The sequence below is a fragment of the Uranotaenia lowii genome, chromosome 1, assembly GCF_029784155.1.
Source record: "Uranotaenia lowii strain MFRU-FL chromosome 1, ASM2978415v1, whole genome shotgun sequence".
Classification (NCBI taxonomy): domain Eukaryota; kingdom Metazoa; phylum Arthropoda; class Insecta; order Diptera; family Culicidae; genus Uranotaenia; species Uranotaenia lowii.
In genome coordinates, this window is record NC_073691.1 from 78,391,289 (window position 1) to 78,405,505 (window position 14,217).

General features: G+C 42.0%; 1 protein-coding gene across 1 annotated transcript; it reads right to left on the reverse strand.

The window, feature by feature from the left end:
- Positions 1-1,782: 1,782 nt before the first annotated feature.
- LOC129761065 (uncharacterized) lies at positions 1,783-2,631 on the reverse strand. The gene has a single exon (XM_055758769.1). The coding sequence runs from the start codon at positions 2,629-2,631 to the stop codon at positions 1,783-1,785; it is 849 nt and encodes a 282-aa protein (XP_055614744.1).
- Positions 2,632-14,217: the final 11,586 nt, after the last annotated feature.

The window sequence follows — 14,217 nt, forward strand, 5'->3', positions numbered from 1 at the left end:
ACACTTCAGCTGTTTTCTCCCTAATTTAGAAACATTTGAAGATTGTCACATAGGTGTATTGAATTGTGTTTCTTTATTGTTCCTAAAACAACTAAGATATTTCAACTTTGTTGATTTGCTGTCGTTTTTTTCTTATCCCTTTCTATATACTTGGTTTATATTTGATCTATCTTACAAAACTTAGAATCTTTTTTTCTTAAAATATCAATCCAGAAAGTTTTTAACTATCAGACCTAGCTGCCATTTTTTTTAAGATCGAAAGGATATGGGTCAAGGATTTCTCAGATTACCAAATTGATCATTTTTTAGAAAAACAAATTTTGGAATCTCGGTATCGGTAGTATTTTTTCGAGATTGAGAGAAATGGTTTGAGAGACTGTATCATATTTTTGTATCGTGATTATGCTACCTGCGTACGAAATTAAAAGTCCATAATGGTAAGTACCTTAAACCTTTCAGCGCTTCGTCGGTAAAGGATTTCGGTGTTCCAGAGTTGCGGGATCCAGTTGCGGGTAAGCCCTCCAGATGGGTAAGTTTCCATGCAGGTGTTTATGCAGGTAAGTATTTAAAGCGGCCAGGTAAGTTCTTCCACGTTCTGTAATTTCCAATTCGTTTAACTACTCATTTTTACAAACTACAATGTTTATTCCTACTTCACTAAATAATATTAAAACAACAACTTTTAACAACATTAAATAACCCAGTAATCCACTCCTGTTACCGTGAAATGACGGGTTGCATTGGTTGATTGTAGGGAAGCAAAATTTGATGCCTAGCGTCGTAGTTTAACGGTGATCTTCCAATTCGTCCTCCTATGCGCATTGGCGCGGATCCAGAAACCGAGTAAACCATCTTAGCCGGGATTTGGCGGGGAATTCTAACTGGGTTTCAAAGGAGGATGTCGACAATGATGGTTGCCACTGATCCGAGCGAAGTCAATCTGGTCCTAGCCAACATAGCTCACAGGAAATCAACGTTTTAGCATCGATACCTCTCGAGATATGATCAGCTGGGTTGTGCTGATCAGAGACATGATTCCAGGATGTACCCTCCGTCGAGAGCTGGATTTTGGCAACCCGGTTTGCGACAAATGTTGTCTAAACTGATAGACATGTCTTCAGCCAAGCGAGCACAGTAGTTGAATCGACCCAGAAAAACGTCTGAAACTTTTGTCCGAATGCTGAGGCTATTTTGTGGTATAATTGAGCTGCTTCGAGTGATCCGCAAAGCTCAAGCCTGGGTATGCTACACTTCTTCAGTGAGGCAACTTTAGATTTGACAGACCGACAGAAATTGCGCCAGAGGAATCTGTTGACCGGAAGTATGCACAAGCACCATAAACGTGTTTCGAAGCGTCAGAAAACAGATGCAGTTTTATTGTATCGTACTGGGGTAGCACAATACAACGAGGAACACGAAGCTGCTCCAGAAGCGATAATTGCGAATAGTAGTTTTGCCAGTACGTTGTAAGTGAGGGTGGTAAGGGTTGATCCCATCCCCAGGCTTTGCCGTTGTCTGCTTTGAGACTCCACAGAGTCTGCAAGAATACCTCCGCTGTAACGATGACTGGACCTACCAATCCTAACGGGTCGAAGAGCTGAGCAATCTGAGAAAGGGCCATTCTTTTGCTCATGAGTATGGACTGGGATTGTTCGGGTAGATGAATTTGGAAACGAAAGTGGTCCGTAGTTGATTCCCATTGCAATCCCAAGGTCTTGATACACTGATCGGTAGCGAGTTAGACAGAAGATTGGAGTGCACGTCTTTCAGCAGGAACCCTTTTCAATACTGAATCCAAATTCGAAGCAAATTTGCGAAATTCGAATCCACCTCGTCTGCACATCTGCAATGCAGCAATTCTTCGGCCGTCCTTCCGCTGGTCACAAGATCGTCTACATACACATCACGTTTAAGAATCTTTGAGCCCAGCGAGAAATCTACTTGTTCGTCTTCAGCGAATTGTTGAAGTGTTAAAGTGGCTAGAAAAGGTGCGCTAGCCGTACCGTAGGTGACTGTTCTCAACTCGAATGTGCTGATGTATTCATCGGGTGAGTACCGCCAGAGAATTCTTTGAAGAGGTGTGTCATGTTCGTTTACTAGGATCTGACGATACATCTGTTTGATGTCGGCGATGAGCAAAATTGCGTTGATTCGGGTTCGCAAGATGATGGTTCGAAGATCGTCTTGGATGACTGCGCCGACGATGAGTACGTCGTTCAACGATTTCCCAGTTACCGATTTGCAGGCGGCGTCAAAGACGACTCGCACCTTGGTCGTAGAACTTTCTTCTCTAATTACTGCGAGATGTGAAAGATAGTACTGCGGGCTGGAGTGCGTTGTGTGATCTACTCGTTGCATGTGACCTAGAGCAGCGTATTGAGACATGAACTCCTGGTATTCAGCTCGTAGATCATTGTTTCGTTGCAAACGGGATTCGATCATGTGGAATCGTCGTAGGGCAATGCTGCTATTGTCACGAATGGTGGATACTGGCTCCTTCAGGGGCAGTCGAACTACGTATCGACCTTCCGAGTTGCGTTGAACAGTGCGAACAAAGTGTTGCTCACAGGCTGCTTCTTCCACCGACACACAAGGAGTAGAATCTTCTTCAATTACCCAAAAACGCTGCATGAGTTGGTAAAGGTCAGCTACTGTTGCAAGATTGGGAATTACTGAGCTGACTGCATTGAAGCTTTTAACCTTGCCAGACACGACCCATCCCAGGACGGAATTTCTCAGAACAGGCAGTGATTCACCCAAAGGAATTCTTCCAGAAGGCTCGAACAGGTCGAAGAACACTTCTGCACCTAAGATGATGTCGATGGGGGAATTTTGGTAAAAAGTGGGAACTGCTAGCTCTATTTCCTTCGGTAGATTCCATTTTTAGATATCTAGTGTTGCGGACGGCAAATTGAGTGTGAGTTTCGGCAGCACTAGAAACTCTTCGACGAGACTTCAGCTGTTGCGAAAATGACTCGGTAACGAAACTGCATTCACTGCCCGAGTCGAGAAGTGCTCTGGCGAGATGAGTGTTGCCATGATCGTCGATAAGTTTGATCACGGCCGTTGTAAGGAGCACCTGGCAAAAAATCATGGATGAACTTTGAACCATAACGAAGCTTCTAGACCCCAGGCATTGAGAAACTCAAAAATGACGCAAAATCAAATCAGTCTAATGCTCCATGTATACACGATATAACATCAGCCATTAAAAATGTTGCATGGGTACTGCAGAGATGCCATTCTCTACCGAGAAAAACGGAGAACGGAGAAAAACACACCCCCGTGCGATAGTTGCAAATCACCCGGGTGAGATTTTTCGATCCTCTCCACACATTATTCGCACCCCGGTTTCGAAAGCCACACACACCTAATTTCAATAGCTCCGGCGTGCGACGATTTGTCACTGTAGAGCACCCCGGTGAAAACACAGAACCGACTAGTTGAAGCCACCAAAAAGCAAAGACAAAAACAAACACGACGGTGTGCATAATAATAGCATCAACAAACGATGAATGTTTCGGGCGAGTGTTTCAGCTTCGTATGTGTTGGTAAACGCAACAAGCCAAGCCAGCTGCCGTCGCTGTCGCTCTCCGTGGTGAAAACATTTTTCAACTGTAGTGTGTGTTAGCTCTGTTGTGTTGATTTACAGGTTCTCTACCGAGGTTCGGCTAAAAATCTCTGCGGTGCGTTTCAGAGAATCTCTACCGAGATTCGAAAACCGAGCACGTCGGTGATTCTCGTTAGAGAAATTGCAAGCCTGATGGGTAGATTAGAATGAAAATTGAAACACCATGGAAAATAACAAGCTGAGGAAGATTCAGAAAACTGTCAGTGAATGGAAAGGTGTTAATCGATTTTTTAGAAAAGATTCTATTATACTGACTAGTTTTCGGATTGGTCATTGTAAATCAACGCATAAATACCTTTTAGAACGCATAACAAAATCACAGTGTCAGGCCAGTTCTCAGGAAAGCAATATTGTATGATGAAATTCAGATGAGTTAGTTTTGTAAGTAATAAGATAAGATTAGGTTTTATTTCTGCTTAAGGTAGCTAAAGTACAAATAGCCATAATTGTATGTGCCGAGTACTTAATTAAATAATTAAAAAAAATCTCTTAGTTGTTGCTCTTATCAACTGCTTGTCAAACAGTTATTAATAGTACAGATTGTAAAATAAACATGTTTTGAAACAATCTTCTTAAAAAGTTAGTAAAATAATGATTGACTTTGATTTTATGCCGAATTTAGTTCTCTAGTGTCCTACCCGGGATTTTCCGGTCGGGAATTCCCGGGAATTAGAAAAATTCGGTAATTCCCGAATCCCGGGAAACGCTCTAAAAATCCCGGGAATTCCCAAAGCCAATAAAATGTTCTAAATTACTACAAATTTACACGATCTAAATTAGAAAAATGAATCATATGAATCATAATATCGACTCCAGAGTGCGCATCGATCGATTTGAAGAAATGCTATCCCAGTTTCTAACTACCACCCAACTTTAAAAAAAAAGGCAATTTCTACGATAAAATCGGGCTAAATAGGTTCATTTTTTCGTCGGTTTTGCAAACCTACAAAATTTGACGAAAAAATAGCCAGGAAATGGTTGAATTTGTGTTCTTATTTAGTGTCATGTCAGTGGTTCTACCTTGATGGCTTAGTCTTAAATATTTTTTTCTTAAATCTGGTTATCAAATTGAATTTGATAAAAACATGTTTTTCCAATCGAAAACTTAGAGTAATAGTGAAAAACGCCAAAGAATCTATAAAACCAAACAATTCCAATAATGAAACGCTACGGAAAGAATCTGAATGTTCTATTTTGCAACACTCATCAATTAAAACTTTCTTCTCGGATACTGTTTACAGTAGCAAAATCATCAGCAAAGAAATGACATATTGTTCAATACTGATGTTATGAAATCGCTTGGTACATCTTTGTACCTGAAAATGATCACATTTTCATATGTGATGAAAGAAATTAGAGAAACATGAACTATCAAAGAACGAAAGAACATAAGCCGTAAATATCATGAAAATTTCGAAAAAGATACAACGGCTCACCGACAGGACTTGAACCTGCAATCTCCGCTTCGGTACAACGGCGCGTTAGCCAATTCCACCACGGTGAACGTGATGGAACCGGCGAACACGAGCAATCGAGCTCTGCCGATCAACTGCTGGACCTTCTATCGAAACACCATGTATATCCCGCATGTGATCTTTCCCTCTATTGATCTCTCGGAACCTTGAGCGGCACTGATTGCTTCTTCATCTGACCGTAAGTTGCGGCAAACCCGAAGCAATCGACCATGTGCTCGTTCGGCTAAAATCCCGAGTCGATGGGTGGGGTTAGAGAAACAAGAGAGATCAATAGAGGGAAAGATCACATGCGGGATATACATGGTGTTTCGATAGAAGGTCCAGCAGTTGATCGGCAGAGCTCGATTGCTCGTGTTCGCCGGTTCCATCACGTTCACCGTGGTGGAATTGGCTAACGCGCCGTTGTACCGAAGCGGAGATTGCAGGTTCAAGTCCTGTCGGTGAGCCGTTGTATCTTTTTCGAAATTTTCATGATATTTACGGCTTATGTTCTTTCGTTCTTTGATAGTTCATGTTTCTCTCATTTCTTTCATCACATATGAAAATGTGACATATTGTTAAACAAATGGATAATTATCTGAAAATTTAAGATGTTCGATGAATTACAGTCTAGCTAACTAACTTTTATCGATAGTGAAAAATCTTTCTCAATTATTTCAAATTTTTGCAGCTAGAAACAGACTTTGGGGTCTTTGGTTTACTTATTGAATTTTAAACGCATTAAAAACTACTACCTTAAATTTAGCAATACCATATTGATAAGAATTCGTACGCAGTACAGGATTAAGATCTTCATTTTCAAATATTCATTTTCAATTTTTCCCGGGATCCCGGGAATTCCCGGGAAAATGATCGTCACATTTCCCGATTCCCGGGAACGCTAAAATGGCCGGGAAATGGACACTCTAGTTCTAAATTATGAGTGTTGCAAAATAGAACACTTCACCCAAAAGAATTTAGAAATTATTTTTACGGGATTTTTCACGTAAACTATAATTTTGTTGCATCATATCGTTTCTACGTGAATCTTTAGTAACTACAATGTTTCAAGTGCGTCCAGGTAGTAACTACAGTAGCTCCACATAATTGCCACATGAACTTCACGTAAAATCTTAGTGGATGCTTCAAATCGATTTCGAGAATTGTTTTTATTCAAATTCTTATAAGGAAAGATTAGTTTGGTGACTTTGTTCGTTCTGTTTGAGAAAGTTGTGATACACTGACCTAGGACTACACTGAAAACTGCGATTTCTGTCTGATGCCTCAGGAATATTTGGAAGGTGAGTGGTCACAATATTCGGGATTCGAATAGATTAACCGTTGATTGGGCAGATCCAAATTTGTGACCAATGAATCGTTTTATTTTCTCAGGCCACGGAACATTCCTTCACGGTAGCTTGGTATTAGGTTTAAACATCCTGACGAATCAAGTAAATCCGAGTGTCTTCCAGGGATTAAAAGGATACGAATTCTCGACTGATTCGAGAAAGGTAGTTTATTTACTTTTCAGGAAATTCATTTTTATTTATTCAACTTTTTTTATACTTGTACAGGGGGGCCCAATCGAAACAGGCCAAGACTGCGGATGGTTGCAGATTTTTTGTAACAAAGTTTGATTCTGTTTATGTTGCGCAACAAAACAAAATCTACGATCATATAAATTGCATTTCAAAACCAAACGAATTTCACAAATCTTTCATTATCTCATCATGTCGTATTCATTATAAAATCACGTAAATTTTAGTTGATGATCATTCTACACCGATTCTTATCGGAGCGCGTTTACATATTTATTTCGTAGCATTTACGTGAAAATCAATTGGATAAAAATTATGTAGTTTTTCACGTAGCCGCTACGTGTAGATTATTTTGGGTGTTCAATTCTGATTGTAGAATTTCTGTGTTACATATTTATCGATTTTTTGTCGTTCTTCACTTTAATACTAATTCAAAAGAACTGTTTTGTCAAATCAAATGTATTAACCAATTTAAAGAAAAAAAATGTTTAAGTCTAAGCTATGTCACTGATGAACTGATGTACAAGCTAAGCCTTGAAAAGTGTGTAAAGTCCAGACGACCGTTTTGAATCAATTTAATGTTTTTTGCTTGAGCCAGCAGATGTCTCCGAGGACACCAGAGAGAACTGTCAAGAAGAAAAACAAATGTAAACAAACAAAATTACAAACTTTTAGCAGGCGCTATCGGCTTGCACGGAATTCTGGCGACAAAATACTAGCGCCAAATGAGTATTGGCGGGTTGATATCCAAGCTCAAGTTTGTACTTTTTTCACGCACACACATGTACCAGTGCAAATTGCATCGTTGTAAACAATATAATCATAAACATTGTGTGAGTGAAGTTACGCTTGATTTTCTAAGTATTTGTGTGATGATGTACTTCCACTCAAAGCTTGAATGCAAAGCTGCAATACTTGTGTGGAAAGCTGCAAAGCTTGGATCTCATCTTGCAGGGCGGCAGCACCATAAACATTGTGTAGGTGACGCCAACGATTTGTTCGAAAAAAAAAACAGCCCGACTATATTGATACTTGGAGATCTTTGCTTTTAGTCAATTATGTAATGGTCGTATTACTATTTGACGAGTTTCGAGAAAATTGATTTTGAAGATTCGTTACACATTTATGGTTTACGTTATCAGTTACGTTTAGCCTTAAGCTGTTTTTCGAATTGCTTAAAACTAGCATGAAGCACTTAATATAAACAGATATGATGCGAGAAAATTCCCGCTCAGAGAAGCCTAGAATCTGTGTTTCGTTGAATTGATAGTTTTAAGTTCAGCTATATAAAATAACTGGTTCGTATGGCTTGTTCAAAATTGTTAGTTTGTCTCTTTAGTAAAAAGAATCAAGGTAAAATGAACTAAATGAATTTACCTTGTTGTGAATAAATTGAAGCCATCCATTCTTCTACGATGTAAGTTTATTACAATTGCGCTCTTCCAAGAATCAGGTACTTCAAAAGTTGAGTCAGCTTGTTTAAATGATAGCATTTGAACTTTTGCACACGTTTCTGGAATTTTATAATTCAAGCTTGTACATCTGTCATTTCGTCAGTCTCTCTAGTTAAAACATTATTATGATGCTATTTTTCTCAACTGAAATTTATTCGTGGTTCATCTAATTATATAGAACTATTCATCTAATTGTTTTTAAATTTATTTATTTATGAGTTCAAATACCATTGCGTCCTCTTTAAAAATTCTTACTTTCAAAAGAGCTATCTACAAACAGTGCCATCTATTGCGCCGTTCATAGGTTACAAATCAAGCAATAAATGTCACTTTTTAACGGCTTCTTTAAAAAAGAGCACTGTGAATTTTACACAAGTTTCTGAAGATTTTTTGTTCGAGCTTGTGCATCTGTTCATCTGTGACTATGTATCAAAGTATAACAATCATTTTCCAATTTTCTAATCAAGATCGAGTAAATTTTCAGTAATTAAACACCATTCGTTTCGTTCAGGAATATCCAGGATTTATCAGCGTTTCCCAGGATTTGGAAATTCCTGAAATTTCATAAGTTCGAGGGAATTTCCGATCAGGAAATCCCTGGATTTGGCACTCTTTGCACACTGCACAACACTTCCATAGAATATCTGATCTAGGACGAGAATTTATCGAATAGAACACTGATTGAAGATCAAGACCCTTGGCCCGGGAATCACAAATTGAACGTTGGTAAACGACTTATTTCAAAATTACTTCACAAGGACCCGACTCGGCAAAATCGATGTGACCTCTTCTAATCACCGGTTAAAAGTGGGTCGGTAGGTCTCATCAGTCCTCATACAAATTTGCTCTAGATCTCGCCCTCGTAATCGAAACTAACCGATACATCCTAGCAAAAAACAATGGATTCCCCTTGCGCGAACTTCAGAATGAGCCTCGCTTTTCTCGTTCCCTGAGTACGAACTCAAAAGTGTGGCAAAAAAAGGTTATTCACCTGGTGCAAAACAAGATTGCGGTCGGTGAACTTCAAAAGATAACATCAACACGTGCCGTATGATTTCTAGCAAAACTGTGTCAGTCGAACAATTGGGTTCATTGGAATGCTCACTACTGATTTTCAAGATTGTTCTGTCAGGGTGTTTCAAAATTTAGAAAAGACCTTTTAACTTTCTTGTTTTTTAATTCTACAACTGGGTAATATTTCTATCTAATGATTGTTATTTAAATGGTTTGACTGTATTCAATTTTGAACAACTCGAATTTTCAACAGATCGAAATATAATCTACGTTGAATAAAAATGAACCACTTTACAGCTGATAAGCGTGACTGGCGATTCTTTGAAGGATAAGGTATTTTGATTAATTTGACGTACGCAACGTGTGAAACATTTTTCGATAACTAGTACCATTTTGGGCAGGCACGTGGATGTCTGGTTATTATCGCAGCTAAATCAGGATGCCCATTGCTCACACAGTTGCCAAGCCTTTCTAGGTCAAACTGAAACAAGCAAATTATGTCCAACGGTGGTGTGCAATCGATTACCCGTAATGATAAAGTGATAAAAGAAACGAAAACTTTACATCATAAGGTTATTTCCATTGGAACCACAGACCAATCAATACATCAGCTGACCCACACTGTAAAATAATATATTTTTAAACTTTGTAGGAAATAGTCAAACAAGTAACCAGAAACGGGCTTTTAAAAGGTTAAATTAAAAACGTGAGTATGTTCGTTAGATCGGCTTAGCTGGACCAGAACAAAGGCCCAATAACAAGATATGTGTTTTAGCTAAAAATTCAATTTTTTTTTGTATGGAAAAAGTGGCTTCTTTTTCAAAAATCGTGCAGTTTTACCTTTACATAAAAATTACTTTCTCTGAACCGTTTGAAAGAATAGAAAGCTATATCACATTAATAGTTTTTTACACCCCTCATAAGGGGTGTATCGAAAATAAGTTACAAACACATTTTTTTCATTGTATTCATTTGATTGATGATTCAAATAAAGCAACAGTTCGGAAGTGTTCTAAAAAGCTTATTCTTACAGTTTATAAAGAAATACAACTTACTTACTTAATGATCCCGCGCCGATCCTCCGGTGCATAGGGCCGTGGTAAAAGACCTCCACTGTTGACGATCCGGAGCCAGCGTCTTCACCTGGTCCCAGTCAAGATTTTCGTCGACAGTTCGGATTTCAGCGGCTAGGCTTCGCCGCCACGAGTTTCTGGGCCTGCCTCTTCTTCGATGACCTTCTGGATTCCAATCTAGCGCCTCTCTGCAAATCTCGTTTTCATCTTTTCGCAGCGTGTGCCCAATCCATCTCCACTTACGTTCTCGAATCTCGATTTCTAGCGCCCTTTGATGACACCGGCGATGTAGTTCCTCATTCGAGATCCAGTTGCCAGGCCACCAAGCGCGGATGATATTCCGCAGGCAGCGGTTTACAAATACTTGCAGTTTTCGCGTCGTCACCGCATATGTGCACCAAGTTTCGCACCCGTACAGCAATACGGATTTGACGTTTGAGTTGAAGATTCGGATTTTTGTTCGTAGAGAGATCTGGCGTGACCGCCAGATGTTTCGGAGACTCGCAAACGCAAATCGGGCCTTTCTGATCCGGGTTTCGATGTCTTTCCTGGTACCACCATCAGGCGTTATCTGGCTACCAAGATACTGGAAGCACTCCACTTTCTCAACTTGTTGCCCAGCTACCATGAAACTGGAGGGATTTCCTGTGTTGATCTCCATCGACTTGGTCTTTCCGACATTGACTTTGAGACCTGCTGCCTTGGAACTTTCGGTGAGGTCGTCGAGTTTGCTCTGCATATCCGGTTGCGTTTGGGCGAGCAAAACAATATCGTCAGCCAGGTCAAGGTCGTTCAGATGCTCCATTGTTGAAGGATTCCACGGCAATCCTCGGTTCGGTGCACAGTCGATCGATCCAGTCAGAATCTCATCCATTACGATTAGAAAAAGTAGCGGTGATAAAATACATCCTTGTCTCACTCCAGCAGTTACCGGGATTGGTTCGGACAAGACACCATCGTGCAAGACCTTGCATGAAAATGCCTCGTATTGTGCTTCGATGAGATGGACTAGTTTCTCTGGGACCCCTCGTCGCCTTAGAGCCGCCCAGATGTTTTCATGGTTGAGTCGGTCGAATGCTTTTTCGAAATCAACGAACACCAGCAGAAGAGAGTCCTGGAATTCGTTGATTTGTTCCAGTATGATTCGTAGCGTTGTGATGTGGTCCACACATGATCGTCCGGATCGGAATCCAGCTTGTTGCCGTCGGAGTGTAGCGTCGATTTTCTCCTGGATCCTGTTCAGGATCACTTTGCAGAGTACTTTAAGGGTTGTACAGATCAACGTTATGCCTCGCCAGTTACCGCACTCTGTCAGGTCTCCTTTCTTCGGGACCTTTACGAGGATACCCTGCATCCAGTCGGCCGGGAATGTTGCAGTATCCCAGATGTCAGCGAAAAGACGGTGTAACATTTGTGCTGACAGGGCAGGGTCGGCTTTCAGCATTTCAGCAGGGATACAATCGATCCCAGGTGCTTTGTTGGATTTCATGTTTTTGATTGCCGCTTCTATTTCAGCCAGCGAGGGCGCTTCCGAGTTGACGCCATTTATGCGACTTACTGTAGGCGCCTCGAGCTGCGGGTTCTGTTGGCCATCGCTATTCGTGACTCGGAAGAGTTGTTCGAAGTGCTCAGTCCATCGTTTGAGCTGATCTGTTCGATCGGTCAATAACTGACCTGCTCGGTCCTTCAGCGGCATTCTTGCATTAGTCCTTGCACCACTGAGGCGGCGAGAAATGTCATAAAGTAATCGGATATCTCCATTGGCGGCGGCTCTTTCCCCCTCTTCGGCTAGGGAGTTTGTCCAGGCTCTCTTGTCTCGTCTACAAGCTCGTTTAACTGCCTTTTCCAGCTCCGCATATCGTAAGCGGGCGGCTGATTTGGCTGACCCGGTACATGCCTGCTCAATTCCGACTTTCGCCTTTCTCCGATCATCGACCATCCTCCAAGTTTCATCCGACATCCATTCACTTCGTCTTCCACAAACTTTACCGAGAGTACCATGGCTCGTCGTGATAAAGGCATTCTTGATTCCACACCACTGTTCTTCGACTGTTCCGTCTGTCGGCAGCTCCGAGGCTCGGGATTCTAGCTGTTCAACGTATGCCCTTTTCACCTCTGGATTCTCCAACCGGCGGACGTCGTATCGACACCCGACTTTCTCCTCGCGCCGTTGGACACGCGCAACTCTCAGTCGTATCTCGCCAAGGACGAGGTGATGGTCAGATGCAATGTCTGCGCTTCGCTTGTTGCGGACATCAAGAAGGCTCCTTCTCCATTTTCGGCTGATGCAGATGTGGTCAATTTGATTTTCTGTTCGGCCATCTCGGGATACCCAAGTGACCTTATGTGCTGGTCGATGGGGGAAGAGCGATCCACCGATCACCATGTTGTTGTTGCCACAAAATTCTACAAACAGCTCTCCGTTTTCGCTCATCTGTCCTAAGCCATGGCGCCCCATGATGCGCTCAAGGTCTTGATTGTCGGAGCCAATCTTTGCGTTGAAGTCGCCCAAATGGATTTGAATGTCACCCTTCGGAATTCTCTCTACCACGCTGTTCAGTTGACTGTAAAACTGCTCTTTCTCCTGCAAATCGGCAACGTCAGTTGGCGCATAACACTGGACCATTGTAAGGTTTCTAACCCGTGTTCTAAATCTGGCTACGATTATTCTTTCGTTTATCGGTTCCCATCTAATGAGGGCCGCGTAGGCCTGCGGGCTTAACAGGAAACCAACTCCTCGTTCCCGAGTAGCATGTTCTCCTCGTATGCCAGAGTAAAGCAGGACTTGCCCGGATTGTGTCTTGTGTTCTCCAGTATTAGGCCAACGGACTTCGCTCAGTCCCAGAATTTCAAGCTTGAGGCGGCTAGCTTCTCTAGCAAGTTGAGCCAGCTTGCCTTGTTGGGCAAGGGTTAAAACATTCCAAGTTCCAATTCGTGTCCGTGTTTTCATGCTAAAAGTCGTCGCCAAAGTTCCAGATCGGTCATTTCTTTCGGATTCCGTAACAAGTTTATGAATCGGGAGCAGTAGGTTGTTAGCCTAAAGTCCCTATCCCGCGATGGGGCTGCCATCTTGGACTTAGCTGGCGGGAGCCGCATTTCATAAGTTCAGCCGCTTGCTGCAAGACAGACGCTGTTTGAGCCGCCCCTGACCTGGAGAACAGACGCTCGGTTGTTGTTGCACGCCGCCCCTGACCTGGGGAACAGACGCGTGCGGCCACCTTCTCAGTCTGCATGCGACCAAAGCATCCACCGGGGTTGGGTACCCGATCTCCGCTTAGGTTACTCGCACCCCAGCCGGCACCGCGGGGAGGTAGAGATAGGAGTTGTGAATAAGAGGTGATATGACCACTATGGGGTCTCGTGTTGCACATTATCCACCGTTTACCAGCCGAAAAAGAAATACAAGTAAAAAAGTAATTATTGGTAATATTCTCGAGCTTTCGACTTGACGTGTTTCATTAGGTTTTGTACAGCTGATTGATCACACTTCTTGGTCGCAGCATTTCAATTTTTCTTGAAAACCGCCATGGTCCTGTTTCATTCTCTTGAAAACTTGACTGACGATAGCCCAATATCGTTCTATGGGGCGAAGCTGGGGGCAGTTTGGTGGGTTAATATCTTTCTCATCGAAATCTACATCGTTATCCTCAAACCATCTAAGAGTGGATTTAGCGTAGTGGGTTGACGCCAAATCCGGCCAGAACAATGGTGGAGTCGTATGTTTCTTGTAAAGTGGCAGCAACCTGTTCTGCAAACACTCCTTTTGGTAGATATCGGCATTTATTGTTCCTCGCCGACTTCAATCCGCAGGAGCAGATTGCCGGCCACACAAGCATTTCTGGCCAAATTTTTCAACCTCAATCGACTTCTCGTGGTCACTCACATCCTTCCCAATAGCTGCAGTGTAGAATTGTGGTTCCGAAAGAGTACTGGAATCATCTTTTACATAAGTTCATCGTCCATGAGAATGCACGCATCTGGCTTTGGCTCTTGATTTTTGTTCAGCCGTTTGTTTGGACACTTTCTGCTTCTTGTATGTCTTCAGGTTGTTCC